The sequence below is a fragment of the Pezoporus occidentalis genome, unplaced genomic scaffold, assembly GCF_034315485.1.
Source record: "Pezoporus occidentalis ecotype Australia unplaced genomic scaffold, CSIRO_AGI_Poc_V1 ctg38, whole genome shotgun sequence".
Classification (NCBI taxonomy): Eukaryota; Metazoa; Chordata; class Aves; order Psittaciformes; family Psittacidae; genus Pezoporus; species Pezoporus occidentalis.
Genome location: NW_026915702.1, coordinates 6,712,906 through 6,734,661, shown reverse-complemented (window position 1 = coordinate 6,734,661; position 21,756 = coordinate 6,712,906). Strand labels below are relative to the sequence as shown.

The following is a 21,756-nucleotide window of genomic DNA, read 5'->3' as shown; positions in this document are numbered from 1 at the left end:
ACGTTCTGTCATCAGATGTAGTGCTAGCCAGCAGCTCTGCTTAGCAATGTAGCAGTCCTGTCATTTTGCTCATTATTTTGAGTTACGTTTCTTGCTCCATATTTCTAGAGGCAGCCAACATGGGGCAAAGGAATTAACAGAGTATCTCCTAAACATGTTAAGATGTTTATGGCACTGAATCAAACAGACTAATAGATGCTTACAAACCTTCTGGCTAGTTTTAAAATGGTGTACATCTGCTGACTCCTGTTTTAGTGGGTGCAGGAGTGAGAATTAACAGCAAGTGGCATATCCACTGAAAGAGTAACTTTTTGAAAGCAGTGAATTGTGCATTCTTGGAAACAGAAGCCTCTGAAACAGAGGAGAAAGCAGGTGGGTGGTTGCAGGAAGCACCTGGCTATCTGAAAGAAAGAAGTGGCTTTCTCAGTGTTAAAACTGGAGTTCTGCCTTTTGGAGGTGGACGTGACAGTTTGGGAGTAAGCAGGAAGTAACTCAGCAATAAAGTAATCTCCCTTTGACACTGACATTTTCTTTGCAAAGTGAGTAGGGGAATATCCAGAAAAGCATGAATGTAACCTTCCCATTTTGCTTTTGCAGCTGTTTACAGAGTAATTAATACAAAAACTTTCTTTACCTCAGAGAAGCATAAATGAATGGCTTCCGTATAGTAAGGTTTGTGAATTTGGTTTATTTACTTACCCCTGTTACAGCCTGTTTAATTAGTGCTTTTAAATTGCATTCACAGTTCTTGTCTCTAGCTTGTCAAAATACATTCTTTGAAAGGAAATGCCAAATCTGAGGTTAAAAAAGTAACCGAACTTATTTTGTCTGCAACCATATTTTTCAGTGGCAATAGTGGAACTGTTCTTCATTGCCTCCTGTTCTGAGAGATCAACTATGGAACATGCTGAAGTAGATGAAGTATGTCTTGAGCAAGCCCAGAAGTATTGTGTGGTGAGACCAATATATAACCAAGAGCTCTTGGAAGGACAGCTGCACAGACGAGAAAGAACACCTCAGACTTTCAGGCAGAAGATTGCACATTCTTGTCGGTAGGGGTTTTGTCTTATCTTTATTTTATTGGTTAGAAATATTCTAATTCTTAATTGATTAATGCACAACTTATAGTCTCTTCAAAGAAATAATAGCAATAGTTCTACTTTGATTATTCAGCAAGACTGTGATGAAGTTGTATGTGTGTTTTTATACATTAATATATAACTATATTACAAAATGTTGGATAAATTAATTGAATTGTCTTCATCAAAGTGGAAAGGAAAATATGCAGCATAGGAATGTGAATTATTAGTCAAATCATGTGACATGAATTCATAAGGCCCAGAAAAATATCTGTCCTTTTTAAATGGAAATACTTAGAGCCAGATTTGTGCTTCACACGTTCCTTTCGTGGAAGATGAATGGAAATGTATGACACCTGTGTAGAAATCTAAATTATTAGTCTAATAAGGACCTAATAGAGGTATTCTGCTTTGGGATCAAAGTATCCTCTGATTAGACAGGAAATTTCTGTAACTACGCAACTCTTGTTCTGCGGTACCAAAGGATAGTGAAGAGAAACTTATTCTAGTTAAGTTCTCATTAGCATTCCATTTATCCATGCTTCATTTTCAGAGTTGATTCAGTTTCTTGCCAGAACCTTGTTCTGCAAGACAACAAATGATTTCTGCCTGGCTGCTTGTCTGTAAAATATTCCTGTTTCCATGATCCAACATTTGGAGATTTGTTTTGGTTAACAGAATGACCATTCTAATGGTAATGGCACCTAATTCCATCTCAAATAACTTATATGTCCTGAATGAAAAAATGTGTGGATCAAAATCCTCCTGAGCTATGACTTCTTGTGATTCAGTCTGCGTGAACGTGGAGAAGTCTGGATGACTAATTTCTCTCTCACTTGTAGCAATAAGCTTCTTCACTGTGCAGTGTAGTCCCATGAGAATTCAGAAATGTTAACAAATCTCTGCAGTTCTCTTGTAGTTCCCCTACACAGAAAAACATTTATACGATCATAGTGTTACATTTTTAGAAAAACATTTATACGATCATAGTGTTACATTTTTACCTAAGGTTGAACTTCCTTACTGCAGCACAATCAAAGTATGGTGCATGGCAATACTGGATAGAGATATTTATTTCCTGGCTCTGTTCATTTGTCATGAGTCAGAGTTTTAAAAGCTTAATAACTTTGCTAAGAGACACAAGGATCAGTGTTGCTGGCTCTAGTGCCTTTCCTTTCAGGGTAAAGAAAGGTTATGTTCTCAAATACTCTAAAAGTTAGGCTATCAGTAGCAGTGATAGTAACAAACATTAGTAAAATAATAGTTTGGCTTATTTTTTTGAGCATAATATATAAAATGTTATAATCAAAGAAGTATGAAGCGTGCAAATAATAAGTAAAAATGGGAAAAAAAAATGTAAAGTACTTTGAGTGAAAACCACTGTCAGAAAGCAAGTTATCCTCAGAGGATTGGTACTAGCAATGTTCTTAGCAAAAACTGTTGTGTGACTGATGAATTGTGTATGGACTTGGACAGTTTCACTTCCTAATGACCTTCAGCCTCTCAAGACTGTGATTCTCTTCTCCAGTTCCGTAAGGATTGTGAACAGCAACCAACATGTGATAAAGGGCTAAATTAACTGGAGTCTTAGTTGTTTGTGCTTGAGCTTTGTCCAGAAATTGTCGTCAGGGGTCTGAGCCTGCCTTTAATGGAGCTTTTTTCTTGCATAGGAAAGAAAGACAATTTTTTCAACCCATTTGTCCCTTGCTAGTGTCTAACTTTTTCTTTCTGCTTTGTATTTTCAGTTGTTCTTCTAAGAAGGCCAAGTCTCATCTTTACAGTTTCTTACCTATTTTAAAATGGCTTCCCCATTACCGAGTAAGGGAATACTTATTAGGAGACATTATCTCAGGTATAAGCACTGGGGTTATGCAGCTTCCTCAAGGTGAGTGTCTCTCTGGATTTATTTATCCCTTCTTTGCTTTTTCTGAGTGTGCTTTTACAGTAGTGCTTGGCTTCCTGCTCGTGCGTATAGGATGTGTGTTTCAGGTGTGTGTGTGGAGATCAGTGCAGCATTCTGCACACCAGCCCATAGTGATGATTCCCTTAGAATGTCAATGATACGCTGACAGGAGGAGCCTTCACGTTAAGGGCAATGTAGTTAAGTATACATAAGTTTTCTTGCATTTTGGCTTATTTCGTATTTCCACCTTACTTGTTCCACTTTAGGCTGAGGCAGGTCTGAAGAGTTAATCTGTAAATCCAAGAAGCCTAGATTTTAATAGGCTATGAAAGCTATGGAATGTCCTGACTTAGTCTATGCAGTTTATTTCTGCAGCTTCCTGGTTTGTGCATAAGCAATGTGGTTAACTGTCAGGTAAAACAGTCATATGCTATACACAAACATTATTGGCTGTATACGGAAACACAGTTTGTGTGATGACCAGATAAGGATGCTACAATTTAAGTGGTTAGCACTGAACTTTATACTTAATTTTGTGACTTTGTTTTAAACTAAACATTATTCTTTCCTTTAGTGACAGCAGACATGCCCTTAAACTGCTCCTAAGCTTTTCCTTTCTAAAAAGACAAAAGTTGAACTTTCATTTTTTGCCGCGGATGTTAATTATAGCAAGCCGAAGTTCAAAGAAGCCTGGGAATCCTTCCAGACAGAACGACAATGACGAGGGTGTTTAAACCATGAACTCCTGTCATGTCAATATCTCTTCATTTCCTTGGCACTGACAGCAGAAGGAATAAAAGGGTATTCAGATCAGGAACTTCACATGGTTCACACCCTCCTGGTTTTGAAACCACTGGTTTTCAGTGCTGGTCACTTGTAGTGTTATATTCATCACCATGTTGAAGGCCTGACTGTTATAGTACAGGGTGTTCTGATACTCTTGGCATGAGAGGTAGCCCCTGGGGCAGAGAATATAGCTGGGATGAGTTTCAGAAATACTTAATGAAAGCTCATTGCTGCAAAAGAATAATATCAGCAATCCACTTCTAATAGGAATGTGAATTCTTGGTTAGAATTCAGGCATTGCTTAGGGCATGAGCAAGGCTGTGTGAGGTATTACACTGTGCAAGACTGCTTGGATGACACAGAAGATCCCATCCTGGTTTTGTTCCCTCATTGTAACCTTTGACTTTCAATTTAAAAATAAATTGATAGGGAGGGGTGGTTTTGAGTATAACTGGTTCTCCATGGTGGGTGTACCATTGCTTCCTTTTGTAATTTGCACTGGGTTATTAAGGTTTTCTGTCCTAACTTGGACGAGCCTTCCCAAGTGTGGTAAGAACACACAGCTTCCTCAGGTGTCGTGAGTCTTTATCTGTGAAGATGTATCAGTGAACCAAAGCAGAATACAGCATTTCCTTCTCAAGGCCCATTTGTTCACTTCTGGTGTCTAATTCTCATTAACAGAAGCCATGTAGAACTTTTGATTTTGCTGGAACTGCTCAGGATGGTTGTGCACACAGTTTGCTTGTGAGCCTGTCACATAATAAGCACCTGCCTGGTAACATAGAGGGGGAGTACTGTGGGAGCTGTCCCTTCCCTGAGTCCCTTAGAGCTGTTCCCCTACAGCTCCATCACTGTGGTTTCAAGTCCCCTCACTAATAGGACTGTTACGGATTGCAATTCCACTGTGTGGAACTGGACAGGGCTTAATAACAAAAAGGACTTCATTTCTTGTGAAGATTACCAGACTGTATAAGCTAGGTTACCATGCAGATCATGTCTGATGAGAAAAGGAGAAAAATCAAATGTGTCCCACTGGCTACGGGGTTTTGGGTGTGTTTAATGACAGTATTTGACAGATGAAACCAAAAGCAACAGGAAATGTTTGCTAGCTATTAAGACAAAAAACAGTGAATACACAGATGCACAGATGTACAGGCAAACACACATGCACACACCTGCAGTGCCTGTAGTTAGAGACTTCTGCCTTCCTGACTCAAACCATGAGGTTTTAGGAACTGCCCTACGGTATTACAAGTATTAAAAAGTATTACCTGCAAGATCTTTTGTTTTTTAAACCTCTGATATGTCACTAGATTTCCTATTAGGTGAGTTCATAAATCCTTTTGCTTCATATGGTTTCTTTCTGTTGTTTGCCTGACATACACATTTGTGTCTCTTTTCTAGGTTTAGCCTATGCTATGCTGGCAGCTGTTCCTCCAGTATTTGGCCTATATTCTTCATTTTATCCTGTCTTTCTGTATACCATTTTTGGAACCTCCAAGCACATATCCATAGGTATATCTGTATGGATAACTGGAAGTCCATGTGGGTGTGTTTAATAAAGTTGTAAAAAATGGAGAAATAGTGTCGTTATTTTCCATAAATTCCAATTGAAGTGAATAGAAGAAATGCAAATGTGTCAAACATTAGCAGTAGTTTTTATTGTTAATTTATCCATCCTACTTAGGAAGGAATACAAGACCATCTTTTATTGGATTAGATTTAGAAATGTGTGCTGTGAACACCAGAACTATGATTTCAGTGCTGTCTGTGTGGCCAGAATGAATCTTTAATTTCCATAATAGAAACTGAGATAGAAAAAAATAACGGTGTTTACTTAGTGTAGAAGTGTATGTTCACCATCTAACTAGCTTTAATGGTGCTGAGCACTGGAACAGATTTGGGGACTAAAAAATGCAGTATATAGGTAGAAAACTATTATAGTTTAATTCCATATATCTCTTAATAAGAACCACCCCTAAGAAAAAGAAAAAAAAAAGCCAGGATTTTAACCAATTATTTTTCTCTCCTTCTTATTTCAGGCACCTTTGCTGTGATTAGTATGATGGTTGGAGGTGTTGCTCTGAGAGAAGTGCCTGATGAAGTGATTTCTATAGGCTATAATTCTACTAATGTTACAGATACCCCTGAATATTACAATGATAGGGACGCCAAGAGGGTACAGGTAGCTGTGACTCTCGCCCTTCTTACAGGAATCATCCAGGTATGTGCTTGCAGTTTCCTGTAAGGGCAAGTTTGGGTGCTGCTGCTAGACTTGGTTGCAAGGGGTGCTGGGTCATGTCAGATCCCCTGTCAATACACTCATGCTTCAGCACTGCACTGTGTAGAATACAAGCTGTTTCATGGCAGCCACAGAGCAGAAGTGGCAAGGGATACATTGAAGTCAAGTCTTTGACGTCTTGGCTTGACTAGAAAAAATGAGACCTCCTCCAATTTATTGTTTTGTATCCCATTCATAGAATCATAGAATAGTTAGGGTTGGAAAGGACCTTAAGATCATCTAGTTCCAACCCCGCTGCCATGGGCAGGGACACCTCACACTAAACCATGCCACCCAAGGCTCTGTCCAACCTGGCCTTGAACACTGCCAAGGATGGAGCATTCACAACTACCCTGGACAGCCCATTCCAGTGCCTCACCACCCTTACAGTAAATAATTTCTTCCTTATATCCAGTCTAAACTTCCCCTGTTTAAGTTTTAACCCGTTACCACTTGTCCTGTCACTACAGTCCCTAATGAAGAGTCCCTCTCCAGCATCCCTATAGCCCCCCTTCAGATACTGGAAGGCTGCTATGAGGTCTCCACACAGCCTTCTCTTCTCCAGCCCCAACTTTCTCAGCCTGTCTTCATATGGGAGGTGCTCCAGTCCCCTGATCATCCTTGTGGCCCTCCTCTGGACTTGTTCCAACAGCTCCATGTCCTTTTTATGTTGAGGACACCAGAACTACACACAATACTCCAAGCGAGGTCTCACGAGAGCAGAGTAGAGGGTCAGGATCACCTCCTTCGACCTGCTGGTCACGCTCCTTTTGATGCAGCCCAGGATACGGTTGGCTTTCTGGGCTGCAAGTTCACACTGAAGTCGGCTCATGTTAAGTTTATCATTGACCAACACCCCCAAGTCCTTCTCCGCAGGGCTGCTCTGAATCTCTTCTCTGCCCAACCTGTAGCTGTGCCTGGGATTGCTCTGATCCAGGTGTAGGACCTTGCACTTGGCATGGTTAAACTTCATAAGTTTGGCATCAACCCACCTCACAAGCGTGTCAAGGTCCTTCTGGATGGCATTTCTTCCCTCCAGGGTATCAACCGAACCACACAGCTTGGTGTCATCGGCAAACTTGCTGAGGGCGCACTCAATCCCACTGTCCATGTCAGTGACAAAGATGTTGAACAAGGCCAGTCCCAACACAGGTCCCTGACGGACACCACTCGTTACTGGTGTCCAGCTGGACATTGAGCCATTGACCACAACTCTTTGTGTGCAGCCATCCAGCCAGTTCTTTATCCACTGAATGGTCCACCTATCAAATTGATGTCTCTCCAACTTAGAGACAAGGATGTCATGTGAGACAGTGTCAGACGCTTTGCACAAGTCCAAATTTGACCTGATGTTCTCTAATCTGTCCATAAATGCAAACGCATATATTTATTCATATCCCACACTGCACCTGCCAGTGGCATGGAAGATTTGATGTATTGTTGGCTGTTCGCTGAACTGTGGTTTTAGAAAGGCCAGGTTCAGATTTGGCTGACCTGGCTTGGGTGTCCTGTATGCTGCGTAGTGCTGATGTTCAGGCTACAGTGGGAATCAAATGGTTAATATTTCTCTTCTTCATTAGTTGTGTTTAGGTCTCCTTCGATTTGGATTTGTAGCCATCTATTTAACGGAGCCTCTAGTACGAGGGTTTACTACTGCTGCTGCAGTTCATGTCTTCACTTCCCAATTAAAGTATTTATTTGGCATTAAGACTAACCGATACAGTGGACTCCTCTCAGTTGTATATGTGAGTGACTACATTTACTAAACATGCAAATTCTGCATTGTCTGGATCTAATATTTAAGCCTTTTCCTATTTTTATTATTTACTGTTATTATTGTTGTTGTTATTAGTGGTATTATTAGTATGATGGCATCAAGTAGAATAATGCTTCAGTGCTCAAAACTCTGTATGAGGTCTTTAAGTGCATAGCAATATAAGAGCATCTTGAACTGCTGCTTGGGTGCAACTCAATAGATCAGCGTGGTCTAAGAGGGGCAGATTTTAGGATTCTGCTAAATGAACAGACAATATTCATTGAAGCAAGTCTCTGGTACAGCATGGGAAAATGTGATACTAAATGCTTCACTACAGACCAGACATGTTTTGCAAAGCTAGGAAATGTTACTGTCAGAACCTTTCCCAGTCTGTAGTTCTTTAATTTCAACACAATTCCTGATGGGTATGTTCTTCATTTCCTGTTTGTAAGCTGTTTTGTAGCATAGTTGGACACAATGCGCTGTGTCACCATAAATGTACCTGTTCTTTATAGTGGGAAAAACTGTCTTGAAATAAGGACAGTCATTGTAAAACATTGCTACTTATTGAAGAGCCTAAGCATTAAAACTGATGGAGGGATTCACTATTTGACATAGCTCATAGCCTGATCTTCCACTCTGTCCAACCCATAGTGATGCTGGAAGACAGAAGGAAAGCCATGGCTCAGCAATAATGAAAGCTTCAGGATTTCAACCTCATGGAGGCTATAGAAAATACTTAGTGGGAATCTCTCTTATATATTTGTGCAGATATAACAAATATTTTGAAAACAAGGCCACACTAATCATTAATTCCTTAATTAATTCCCAAAAAAAACAGATATACTAACTGCCAAACAAATAGGAGGGAGGGTATACATTTGAGATGTACTATCAGGACATACTGAATGTATGATATCCTGATAATTGCTCCAACTTTCCTTCTGTCTAAAGAAAGGTATCTACATCTTCTTTCAAAGACCTCTCCAGAGGTCATTTGCTTTTTCTTTATTTTAAATGCAGTGGAAGAAGGAGAAGTAATGGGTAGAGGAAACATCTACCCTCTAGCAAGTTCTGTGTTCCAGCACGATTTCTTTCCTAACACCCTTTTAATAGTGTTTTCAACTAAACCATATTTGGCATAATGGCTAGGTCAGCAGTGGTGCAAAATCACTCTTATTTAATCATACTGGTATGGTAACCTAAATGGTTTTATCAGCAGCGTTACCATTTTAGAATGCTTTATGCGGCTTTAAGTAGATGTGACTTGCTAAAGAATGCTAGAAGGTATTAGAAGAAGTTTGCATTTATTGCTTTCAAGTAGCTGCCAGGATGAAGTATGTGTGAAAATGTTGAGAGCAAGAGATGTGGTTTAGTTTAGACTTCTATGATAGTCTTTTCTCCAAATGTTTTGCCCCATTTGAGGAAGACAGATACTGTAAATGATGACAAGTGCATGTCCCTCACTGCAATATTCTGAACTTCTGGGTTTTGAGGGAGCAGTGGGGATTTTGGTGAGGCACTGATTCATGTAGTAATAAATGCAGAATATAACAACAGTGTATAACTTGTTCTTCTGTGACAAATCTCCATGAAGATTATATTATCTTAGGAATAATTACGATACTTCTGTTTTGTTGCAGAGCATAGCTGCTGTGCTTTCAAATATAACAACGACCAACATAGCTGCATTGGTTATTGGATTAACATGCATTGTCCTACTGTTTATTGGCAAGGAAATCAATCTCCGGTTTAAAAAGCAGCTCCCAATTCCTATTCCTATGGAGATCATTGTGGTAAGGGCATTGTGAAATTCTATAGCTAAATCTTATAACAAAGCTGTAAAAACTATTTCATTTTCTATCAAGTCTGTTGAGCTTTAGAGTAACTTCTGTTGAACATTATTAATTTGAGGCTTGATCCAGTTGAAGGTTTGGATACTCATAAGATCATGGACTGATGTATCCAAGTTTTAGGCGTAAAGTCCCAAAGAGGAATTGAAAACTCAGACAAACACCCACCATCCCTGACCGCAACAGATAGGTAGAGATTTGTTGTAAAACCAGCTCTGTCCTGAAGTTTGGGCACCTGAATGATTATCTGAGGGACATGCCTTTGAATGGCATTTATCACTTGGAATCCAAGAGCTCAGAACGCCCTCCTGGAGGAAGGTGCTTACAGATGCCTGTTTCAGAGGTTCTGCAGAGCTTGCTGGCTTTTTAAAATGCAGTGGTAGAAAGAAAAGCTAGAACCAACTGGACTTGCTACTTAACCTTCCTTCTCTGTTTCTGAGACTGATAACTGACTGCAGCATTGGTTCTGTTTTGAATGACTACTCCAAAATACGTGGATAAAGCAGACTGTCTTAATACACACAAAGCTCACATCCCAGATAACTTTCCACCTTTAAAAGTGGTTAGATTTAAAAATGAGTTCTTTGATAACTAGAGCTCTCAAAACACCCTGCACAAAGTCAGAGCCAAGAAAGGGAATAACTGAAGGTAAAGGTACAATCTAGATAGAAGGAACAAAGAAAAGGGATACTGTTGAGAGATGATGCAGGTGGTGTAGCAGGGTATTGTTTGATAAGGCACTAGCAAAGCAATCACTGGTGCTGCACTGGTTCTGTTCACAGATAGCGTGCTGGTTATGCACATGAAAATATGGCAGTGCAATGTCCTTGGCTAGCCCTTGCATTCGCTTTCCAATACACTATTCTGCCTGAGCTTGGCTCAGGCAAAGGGAATTTGAGTGATTCAGATCATACCATAGTATGTTCCATTCAGCTGTTTCCAAGAAGACTTCATAAAACCAGTGAGGGTTGAACATGATGGAGGGAAACTCATCATACTTTCTCCTTTTTATCTATTTCTTTACCCCCTAAATCTTAGAAAACTGATAGAAAAATAAATGTAATTCCTTGTGTGTATTATTCATAATCAGCTAGCTGTTATTAGTTCTTCAGGTTGCTTTTTCTCTTTCTAGCTGAGGTTTACAAATGTGTTTGGATTTTTAGGTAATCATTGGCACAGGAGTTTCAGCTGGAATGAATCTGAATGAGTCATACAAAGTGGATGTTGTTGGGAATATTCCTCAAGGGTAGGAATGATACATACTTACTGAAACTGTACCTTTTTTGTATGGCATGTAGCTTTTCTTATAGTAATTTGTAAATATTATTTCATCTCCAAGGTTACGTCCACCAGCAGTTCCCGAGATTCAGCTCATCCCAGCAATATTTGTGGATGCAATAGCAATAGCAATAGTTGGATTTTCAATGGCTGTATCGATGGCCAAAATCTTTGCCCTTAAACATGGCTACACCATTAATGGGAATCAGGTAAAGTATTGGGATTGTTTCATTGGAAATTCTCAGAAGCACCTTTATTATGTTGTTAAAATAGAATGGGATATTGGACAAAGTGTGTGAGGTGTCCCTGCCCATGGCAGGGGGGTTGGAACTAAATGATCTTAAGGTCCCTTCCAATCCTAACTGTTCTATGATTCTCTGATTCTGTGAAAAGTAAGGTTTTCTTTCATAGTGGAATCAGGTCAGATTTTTGATGGCCTACACATTTAAATGCCAGGAATTATTTTAAGTTCTTCTGGCTGTGTTTTAATAACCAGTTTCACTTTTAGCTTCATTTTGGGAAACTTGCTTCTGTTAGACTTGGACATATGCATGGTTGTTCATTGTAGATCTTTTCCTCAGTTCCACACACTATTTCAGCTGGATCTTAAACCACAGAACTCCTTGTCACAGAATGCAGTGCATGCTGAGTGTTTAAGCAAACCAAAAAAGGACTGTACAAATGCAAAGAGAAAAACCCATTGAGAATTACTGATAACCTGTAACTCAGATCACCTCAGTTACAAATAGCAGGATGCAGAGTAATCTGGGGAGGCCTCATTGCAAGCAAATACTTCCTTACAAATCAGAAACGCAGTACTGAGGTAGATGGAGCTCTGATCTCGCTCACAATAACAGTTTTCGTGAGGGATCTTGATGAAGCAGTGGACACACATTGGTTTTGTCATGTACAGCAATGGATTATCATCCATGGAAACACAGCCAATGCTGCTCTTGGTTCTGATAGTACTAACCAGATAGTTTAGGGTGGGAAGCAAAGAACAGTGTTGGTATGAGAAACCATTTTCCATGTATATTCAGGGTTGAAATTTAAGTTATCCCAAAGTTGAAGAAATCCTTAAAACAAGCAATGCTGTCACTCATTTTAGTTTTCAGTCTGACTCATTACCATAACATTAAAGGGTGGCACTTCATCAGACACTTTATTTAACAGATGTTTTAATATGTATCAGCTGGTGATTGTGTGAGAACCACAAGTATAAGCAACAATAAGGTTGCTTATTCTCTGCAATAAAATTGCTCAAAAGCACTGTAAATAAGATGTTGTTACTAATATGTATGGGTAGCTCCAACTTTGTACAGTTGCTGGGTGTAACTGATTTTGTTTTACTTTATTGTTTAACACAGGAACTTATTGCCTTGGGAATATGTAACTCTGTGGGGTCATTTTTCCAAAGCTTTTCAGTCACTTGCTCGATGTCTCGGAGTCTTGTTCAGGAAAGCACCGGTGGGAAAACACAGGTAAACCCAAATTTTGAGCCAAACCCAGTTTGCTTTTTGGAGCTCCAAAGCTAACATCTGAAGCTTCACTAGACTGACAGATTTCTCTGCCTGGGACAGAAGGAATAACTGGAGTTTCCCATGTTTCAAATTTGGGTCAGGAGAGAAAGCCACACAACAGCCAGAATGGATCCCTCCCAACTGAATGGGAGGGATCAAAAGTCATTTGAACAACCAGCCTTGTGGAAAGCATGAGAGGGGTAAGCTAATCAGTAATACTGCCCTTTGAGGGCACTTGAACTAATTTCTGTCTTCTTTTGTTCAGATTGCAGGCACTCTCTCCTCCATTATGGTTCTGCTGGTAATTGTGGCTATTGGATACCTCTTTGAACCGCTTCCGCAGGTAAGGCAGTTTTGCCTATTAGGCATTGTATTGTCAGTGAACAGAGGCCAGTGAATATTGCCTAAAACAGAGGTTGTGGGATGATCAGTAAGCAACACAGTCAGGCCTTGTCCAGAAACCTTTAAATTTTGTATGCATTTTTGCTGTAATTAGACTAGAAATTAATGATATTTTGGAGGATCCAGCATGCTTTTTGTTGATGTTTTTAGTATTGGATATTCTGGGCTCTGTCCTTAGAACATAAAAATGATACCTTCAAACAGTTCCCCTTCAGAATCATTTAGGTTGGAAAAGACCTTTAGGATCATCAAGTGAAACCATAAAATTAGCACTGCCAAGTCCACCAGTAAACCTGGTCCCTAAGTGCCACGTCTACACATCTGATTCAAATACTTCCAGGGATGGCTTGACCACTTCCCTTGGCAGCCTGTACCAGTGCTTGACAGCCCTTGTAGTGAAGTTGTTTTCCCTCATATCCAGTCTAAACCTCTTCTGGTGCAACTGGAGACCATTTCCTCTCATTCTGTCACTTGTTGCTTGGCAGAAGAGACTGACCCCCACCTCACTACAACCTCCTTTCAGGCAGTTGTAGAGAGTGATAAGGTCCACCCTGAGCCTCCTTTTCTCCAGGCTAAACAGTCCCAGTTCCTTCTGTCCCATAGCACAGAAATACAGCTATCTGTGATGCTCTTCTTACTTGGCATTGGGTTTATTTTGCTTCTGAAAATTGCATTTGTGCAATATTCTTAGACAGTGCTAGCTGCAATTGTCATGGTGAACCTGAAAGGAATGTTTAAACAGTTTGGAGATGTCGCACACTTCTGGAGAACCAGTAGGATTGAGCTGGTGAGTAATACGCAGCTCAGTGCGTGTATTTTACTGTATTAAATTTGTTGCTCCTCTTCTTCCTGACCCCCAAACAAGTTAGAAACTTATCAAGGAGTTACAAATTGGTGTTGCATTGCAGATGAGCATAAGACATGGAGCTGTAAGTACCCTAGGAGAGTGATCTGTTGCAAACAAGAATGTTTTTGTGGTTTTTCAGCAACCTTTAACTCAGGTCAGAGTAGTTTGGTTGCAATCAAAGCAAAGCATTTGCAGTGTTGCTATAGGAACTGCACTGAAGGCTGTGGGAATGTCTGGGAATAATTTGAAAAATGGAGCAACAAAGAAAACTGGTTGAAAGTATTTGCCATCCACCAAAAACCTGGCTGGAGTGGGCCAGAACTAAGAGTGTATCAGAGGGAACATTTCACTGGCACTTTTCTCCTGGATTAACTGGCTGAAGGAAGTTAAGTGAGAGCTACTTGCAGGCCTTGAATATGTGGGTTTTAATCCTAAGGTATTTGGAGTCTGATGGTAACACAGGATTCCTTGGAGAACAGGACTTAAAGCATTAATTAATTTGTGATGGTTTGTCAGGTGTTGTGTTAGTGTGCCTTGAGCTTTTACCCCTTCTGAAAGGTTAAGGTAATTACAGTCTGCTATCATGATGGATTACATTATAGTGTGTACCTGAATAGAATTGATACATAGGTTTTGAGGTTGAATTATGCTGTTGTTTTTGCTGTTAACAGAAAAGGACACATAATAATTCAGCCCTTTTCTTTGTTTCAGGCCATCTGGGTGGTAGCTTTTCTGGCTTCTCTTTTCCTGGGACTAGACTATGGTTTGCTTACTGCAGTAGCGTTTGCGATGATAACAGTTATTTACAGAACACAAAGGTCAGATTTCTTCTTTATCAAAATTAGTGTTTGCTGATCTCCTGTGTGGTTTTGTTTGTTTAAGGGGTGCAAATCAACAGAAGACCATTCCACCCCCTTCTACTGTATACAGTATAGAATCTGCCTCATGATATAGGTCATGCTCCTGTGGCCCTGATCCAGGGTTCACGTTTTATTTTTCTGAGAACAGCATTTCTAGAGGACGTGAACTTGCAATTCCAATAATAAACGTAAGAATTTGATTTCTTTTATTTATTAATCAGCTTGTTTACTTGTTTTTAATGCCTAGAGTTTAGAACTTTGAATCTGCTTGATGCCAGTTTCAGTAAATGATTACATTTCTGTGCACTAATTGTCAAGGTCAAGCAGAAGTTGTGTCAGGTTATCATTAGATGAATGTTTAGGTATTTTATAAGAAAGTTCTAATTCATCAAAAAATTGTGCCTGCCCTTTAGTTTTTCACATCATTTCTCCTCTTTCCCATTCCAAGTGACAGAAGTTTTCTATGAAGCTTTCTAGGTCTACAGTGAAATTTCTTGCATTTGTGGATAGGACTATCATGTGAGGCTTCTTTATTTTTTTTTGTATAAAAGTCCTGGTTTCAGTCTGCGTTGGAATGAAACCAGATTATAAGATTTCCTCTGCATAAATAAGAGTATTTTTCTGCCATCGCTATACATTTTTGTTCTTGCAAACAGAACAATAATGTACTTTACTGTCACATTGCTTGTAAGTTGGGAATATTCATCTGCTCAGGAATTGTCCTTGGGAGCAGAGTGGCTCTTTGACATTGCAGTATGTTTCCTACCAATATGAGTTTCCATTTTTGCAAGGTAGTCAATGTAGTTGTGCCAGTTATTGCCCAACAGAGCTTGCCCTGAACCTTCACATGCTTTGCCCCATGCTTTTCAGAACATGACAACACTATAGTGCCAAGTTTATAAATTGGCTTTGCACTGGCAGAAGCAAACTTGTCTGGTCACCAAATGGTCCCTTTATTGTATTCCTGCCATAAACTGCCTACTGTGTTTAACCATGTTTAGATAAGCCTGTACCAGACAGGCACTGCAGAATGCCCATTAAAGTAAGTTTCAATCTGTATCAAGCACTCACTTTTCCACTTTGTAAGTGTATTACTGAAACATTTGCTTCCATTTCTTTCTAGCCCTCAATACAGAATCCTTGGTCAGATTCCTGACACTGACATCTACTGTAATGTGGAAGAATATGAAGAGGTAGGAGTGCATTCTTCTGCATTGAAGAGTCCTATGTACTAGAGCAAAGATGACTGTGGCACTTTGCTGCTTAGCCCTACCATACTGTACATACATTGCTGCCTGCCTAGCATTCACCTGTGTTGAAGGAAAAGAAAATAAACTTTATTTTAGTAGTAAAAGGTATTTTGTTCAAAATGCTAGGCTTTGGTACTGCAGTAACCTTTATACTACTTCCATTGTACTAGCTTGTACAAAATGGTCAGGTTTGTAGGAATACCACTGCTAAACCTTGTATGTACATACAAGGTCACCTTCTTTACTTGTGTGACAGTATTGCATGGAACTCAGGATCCAAACTGATATGTTCTTCAGAATTCCACCAACTGTTTGAAGCAGCATCTCCCTGCCTCCACCCATCCCCTGCTCATTAAATGTAGATGATTAATGGCACAATTGCTTCTTATAAATGCCATTTTGTTCAAGTAAAAGTTGGTGAAAGCAGTACATTTTGTCAATATAATGGATATAAACATGCTGTATTTATTCACAAACAAACTACAATTTTCTGCACTCTGCTGTGTTCTCAAAGGTGCTGCTGTTAAGGCTACAGCTCCCTTTACTGAGGAGCCTAGTAAAGTCTAGGCTTTTAAAAACCTAGACTGTAAAAGTCTAGGTTTTTAAGTCTATAAAAACCTATGTGAAAAGATGACGCTGTAAGCTGAAAATATTCTCACTAGCAGTTTTGCTTTGAATAAGATACAAAGCAGAAGTATATGTGGGCATATTTGTAGCTGTATGCAAAGAGGAGACTCCATTTTTGTTTTCTCCTGTATAAAGACAAATTGGCAGCATATTGCAGGCTAGATCTCTGCTGCTGCATGTTTGCATGTAACATGCCAAGAGTGCAGCCTGTTTAAGGATGACTTCATTTAAAGCAGAGGAAAGAAGTGATATTGAGACCTATCTATCTGAAGGCCTGTTTAAAACCAAAGATTTGAAAGGGTCTGGTTTTGGTAACTGAGGAGATGAGAAAGAGGGAAAGAGAGCAATAGGTCATTATATTTGTAGAAAGGGAGGCTGAAAGGAAGTATTCATAGATCTGTATGATTTCCTCATAGTAATCCACCTGCAGATAGCAACATCAGAGAACTGCAAATATTAAATTCCTTTTTATGACTGTACATTTTGTTGTTATAAAGAAGGAGAAACGTTGCATGGCATTGACTGTGTGCAGTATTACACCAGGAAGGGGAGAGGCTCTGATCTGATCAGCTTTGCTCACAGCAGAGTCAACCTTCTTTATTTGACACATGCCAATAGCCATTCAGAGTTGGCTGTTGTGTTGCTGCATATCCATGTGCCTTGTGTCCACACAGGTGCTTTTCTTCTAGTGCAGACAATACTTAACTATGCACATCCAATATTCTTTTCCTTAGGTAAAAGAATATCCTGGAATAAAAATATTTCAAGCCAATGCATCACTTTATTTTGCCAATAGTGAGTCATATACAAGCGCACTGAAGAAAAAGGTGAGTAAAGGAAATTCTTTAATGTCCATGTCTTGAAAATTCAAACTGGTTTCTGGAACATCTTTCAGCCTGTGGCCCCTGGCGATCAGTAAGATATGAGAAGGTGACCCTCCAGCCAACTGCACATCATCTTAGAGAGCAACAATTTGGTGGGAAGAAATAAACTGTAAAGTGTAACTTAATACTGACTGCTTATGAATGAAGAGTACAGTGGTTGCAGAGCACGAACTGGTCAAACACGTCTTTTTTTCCAGAGGAAAATAGTACTTGCTGAACTGAAAACAAAATGTCTGGGAGTAAAAGCTTCCTTCTTGGGTGAAAAACTTAATTGGAGTGTGAGAATGTGGAATATTGTGGGCATTTAATGCCTCTCATGAGGAACAAATGACCTGCATACAGAGTATGCCTTGCTTGCTGTCTAACTGGTGTTTGACTGGGTGGGAATGGCAATAACAGCACTAGCTGAGGGCAGAACTGCCTGGCCCAGCAGCAACTGCACCTGTACTAACTTTTGAACGATTTTTCTGTAGCTCCCACGATGAGTCACGTAAACCAGGTGGGTGGTACTTACCGTCACAAAGCAAGAGTGATTGATGGCCAGATGCACTTCTCTCCCCTTTTCTCTCTCCACTCAAATCAGCCTTCCATTGAAACATGGTACTTTTTGATTTAAAGAAAAGAATGTGATGCATCTCTTCTTCATCTTGTTAACACAGCACTTGCCAAGATTATTCCTTCTTACTTGATACCCTTCTCACCCCCACCAAGAAAGGCTGAACAATGCAGGCTTGTGTTTTGAATTCATGACAGTGATTAATTCAGGGCTAACTGATGCTGCAGTGTTATCCTAACAAGCTGAATCTCCTCTGATCGTGCTTTCTTTTCATGACAGACTGGAGTGGACCCTTGTGCAATATTAGCAGCAAGGAAAAAAGCCCGGAAGAGGCATGCCAGGGAAATCAAGGCAGCAAATAAACTCAAAAAGAAAGCTGTACTGAAATTGGTCAAGTCTTCGGTAAATATTTACCTCTGCTTTATCAGCTACTATGCTACTTTGTGGTGTTACTGTTCTTGTATAAACAAGGTGCAGAGTGCTGCTGAGGTCGGAAGGCTTCAGGAGCAAGCACTTTGCAGTGTGGACAGGCTGCTGAGGGAACAGCATGAGGATCAGGGGTTCATGGCTGGACCAGGTGATTGTGTTGAACCTTGATTACAGGCAGGTAGAATATAGCGGAGCCTTTCCATAAAGTCAGACTGTCTCATCAGTGGTGCCAGCAGAAACTGGCATGACCCTGCCTCCATCCCTCCCCATACACTTGGCATAATCATGCAGAAATAGGATATAATGAAATCAATTAAAATTAGCACCCCCTGTAATAGAAAAAGTGCCATTAGCACTGCTGATCCTGGCATGGTTAAGTGAGGCAGGTACATTGAGAAGGGTTGTTTGAAACATGCTTGTACTGTTATGCATATTTTAATTCACCCCGATGGTGGGAGCTTTATACCATTTTTTTTTACTAAAAGCCTAACTTAAGAGCCCAGTTGCTGTTGCTTCTTTTGAATATATAGGCCTTGACAGGATCAGCAGGGATAAGGCATGGAAATGGAGTAAGAACATATGAGCAAGTGTCAATGTTTGAAAGAAACAGGTAATTCCCTCCTGAGATAACAGCTTTAAGCTATTTAAGTGATTGTATAAAGGCTGGGCATAAGAGATTGAACCTTGATAAATGTGAGATACGGAAGTATGCATGCGTGTATGTACAGCCAGTGCCCGTCGTGGTTAGGAGCTATACACCATTTAAAGGCGGAAGCAACAAACAAGTATGGGGAGGAAGAGGATCTACACTGAACAAGCATTGGCTGTCATTAAACATTATTTATCTTCTCTCTCAGACTAACGATGTGGAAGCAAATGTAAAACATGAGATAGCAAATGATGAGTTACCTGTAAATGGAAAATTTGCATCTGCAGATGCTAGTGTACAAGACACATCTCCTGATGAACATGAACATTTTGTGGAGCCCAAAGCACACATCCACTCTTTAATTCTGGATTTCACCCCGGTGAACTTTGTGGATTCAGTTGGAGCAAAAACACTAAAATCAGTAAGTAGGGCTTTTTTTTCCCAGAAAAACCCAGAGAAAACTTGTGAGATACCTAATAGAGAACCTGTCAGCAGGAGACATAAATGCCAGCTCAAATACAGTCCAGTATCCCACCTAATCATGGATTTATTTCTGTAGCTCTGTAAGTTCTAGCTGAATTCTGGGGAAGGTAAACTGTGCAGTTTTCACAGTAATAGGCTTACATCTCCCAGAACGCCAGTGTGTACAATGATATACCTGTGTTTAACTTCAGTTTAACTCTGTTGCAGATTATAAAAGAATACAAAGAAGTTGGTGTCTGTGTCTGTATTGCCAGCTGCAGTGGTGAGTTGGGGTTTTGTGAGCTTTATGGGGGACAGTGTATTTCCTTTCTTTCCCCCTGGTCCCAGATTTTCTGCTGCCAGGTGCCTCAGTAGTAACAGCACATCACATAAGCGAAGGATTTGAGGAAAAGCAAGCCCATCTACATTAAAGTCTTCACTTTAGTGAAAGTAGAGCACAATTCTATCAGGACTAGATCCTGCTTCCATTTATTCCAGCTGGCAAATTGTAAACGCCACACCAAACTTTGTATCTTGGAATTGTTGTACGAATGTAATGAGGAAGAAAGCCTGCAATGTTCCAAGTTTCTGATAGTTGGAATTGTATCACCTTCGGCCAAGAACAGGCCTCTGTATGTCTGGATAAGTGAATTACCTGTTTGGAGTAGAAGTAGCGTGTGATCCACCTGGCTATTTTAAATGTTTTAAGTAATAACAAGTCAGAGAACAAGGTGTTGTCTTCTTCCCAAGATACCATTGTCTTCCATCTTTGTACTTTATTTTACGCACTGATGCCAAGTTTGGTTTCTGGTTTTAGGCCCTGTTATGAATGAGCTGACAAGACTGAATTTTTTTGATGACACTGTAACGAGAGAGTTGCTGTTTCACAGCATTCACGATGCTGTCCTGGCTTGCCAAGTGAAAGACAGGTCTGCTTCGCAAGTTGACTGACCTCTGCAGAATGGCATCGAGCAGGATGGAAGCCAGATTTATGCTGATGGAGACTCTTTCTGAATATTTAATTTGCACAAAAGGTTTAAAGAGAGCCTGAGGCTGTTTGTATCTACGGGTATAGAGTGGTGCTTATTTTCTATAGGAAGAGTGGATAAGGAAGTGGAAGCCTTCATGCTCTTGATTTTATTCCTTCAATCAGGGTATAGCCTTCCAACAGCATACAAGCACCAAATTATGCAAGACAAGAAAATTCAGTGTGTTCTGCTAGAATCAGGATCTGACAGGTAACGGTGACATTCCGATTCCTGTTGAGAAAATGGGCACTTTAACTCACAACAAGGTGGCATCTTGCAGGAAGTAACTGTTCTGCAACTACAATGCACTGTCCCAGTGTCTTTAAAGAACTTTCTTAGCTGACTTTTAAAGCCTGATGTCAACATCTGCATACAACAGTCATACAAATTACAACAGTCTGCCAGCCAGATTAATGAATTCACACTGGTGGCATTTAGCTGCTGCTCTTTTTAAACCTGGATGGTACAGTTGGTTTGGGTTTTTTAGATACCTAATCTGTCTCACCTAAACTCTTCACTGCCTGAATGTTTTCACTCTGAGTTTCAAATAGAAATGTCATTGAATTATTACATTATCAATACAGTACTTTCACTGCCAAAACCCAGTTATGTTTTGTAGAAAAGACTGCACTTGATTTTCAGTTAAAATTAGTTTAGCTTCAAAGTTTGAAGGCAAAACTGGTTGAAGGCAGGAGTGAAGCTTATTAAAATTACATTGAGAACTGATGCCTGATGTGCAGTCTCTTAAGCTGGAATAAAAGGTCTAAAGTCTCAGTGGTGTCCCCCCCCCAAAAGGATAAGTACTTTCGTGTTGCCTGAGACATCTTCCTGCCAGGAGTGCTGCTTCTGCCTCAGCTTTTAAGTGCTTTGAGAAACAGATTTCAGTTGAATTCAAAAATGTTACATTTGGGGTTTTTAAAAGGAACAGTAGTGTGGGTTTTCTTCTGCTGTCCGCACAGCCCAGCTGCTGTGGTACTGCTTAACTTCAGGTGTGAGATGAAAGTCATGGAAATGTAATTCAAGCAAAAGAAAGAAATCTTCAATGCTTCTATTCCCTTAACAGCAATCACTGTGAATCTGAGCAAGGGTAGGAACCTCAAGGTGTTTCTCTCCAGGTTATTTCAACAGCACAGGGGAAGTGGAGCATCGGTGACATTTCCTTTAGCACCCCCAAATCAAAGGTCCTGTGCATAAGGGAATTCAAATGACTTCCCCTCTTCTGAATGCAGATCTTAATACTTTCATTTTGCTTCAAGCTCTGTTGCGATTAGGGCTTGCTTCAGGTAAACCAGGTTTCCCAAGAACT

General features: G+C 40.1%; 1 protein-coding gene across 1 annotated transcript; it reads left to right on the top strand.

Moving 5' to 3' along the window:
* The first annotated feature begins 815 nt into the window (after positions 1-815).
* On the top strand, positions 816-20,544 carry SLC26A5 (solute carrier family 26 member 5). Its single transcript, XM_062632042.1, has 18 exons — positions 816-1,052; positions 2,825-2,964; positions 5,173-5,283; positions 5,811-5,992; positions 7,630-7,794; positions 9,449-9,601; positions 10,822-10,904; positions 10,998-11,145; positions 12,304-12,417; positions 12,722-12,799; positions 13,550-13,645; positions 14,417-14,523; positions 15,689-15,758; positions 17,177-17,269; positions 18,162-18,284; positions 19,169-19,381; positions 19,651-19,705; positions 20,240-20,544. Exons 1-18 carry the CDS (start codon positions 898-900, stop codon positions 20,371-20,373), a joined length of 2,220 nt encoding a protein of 739 aa, XP_062488026.1. The 5' UTR covers positions 816-897; the 3' UTR covers positions 20,374-20,544.
* Positions 20,545-21,756: the final 1,212 nt, after the last annotated feature.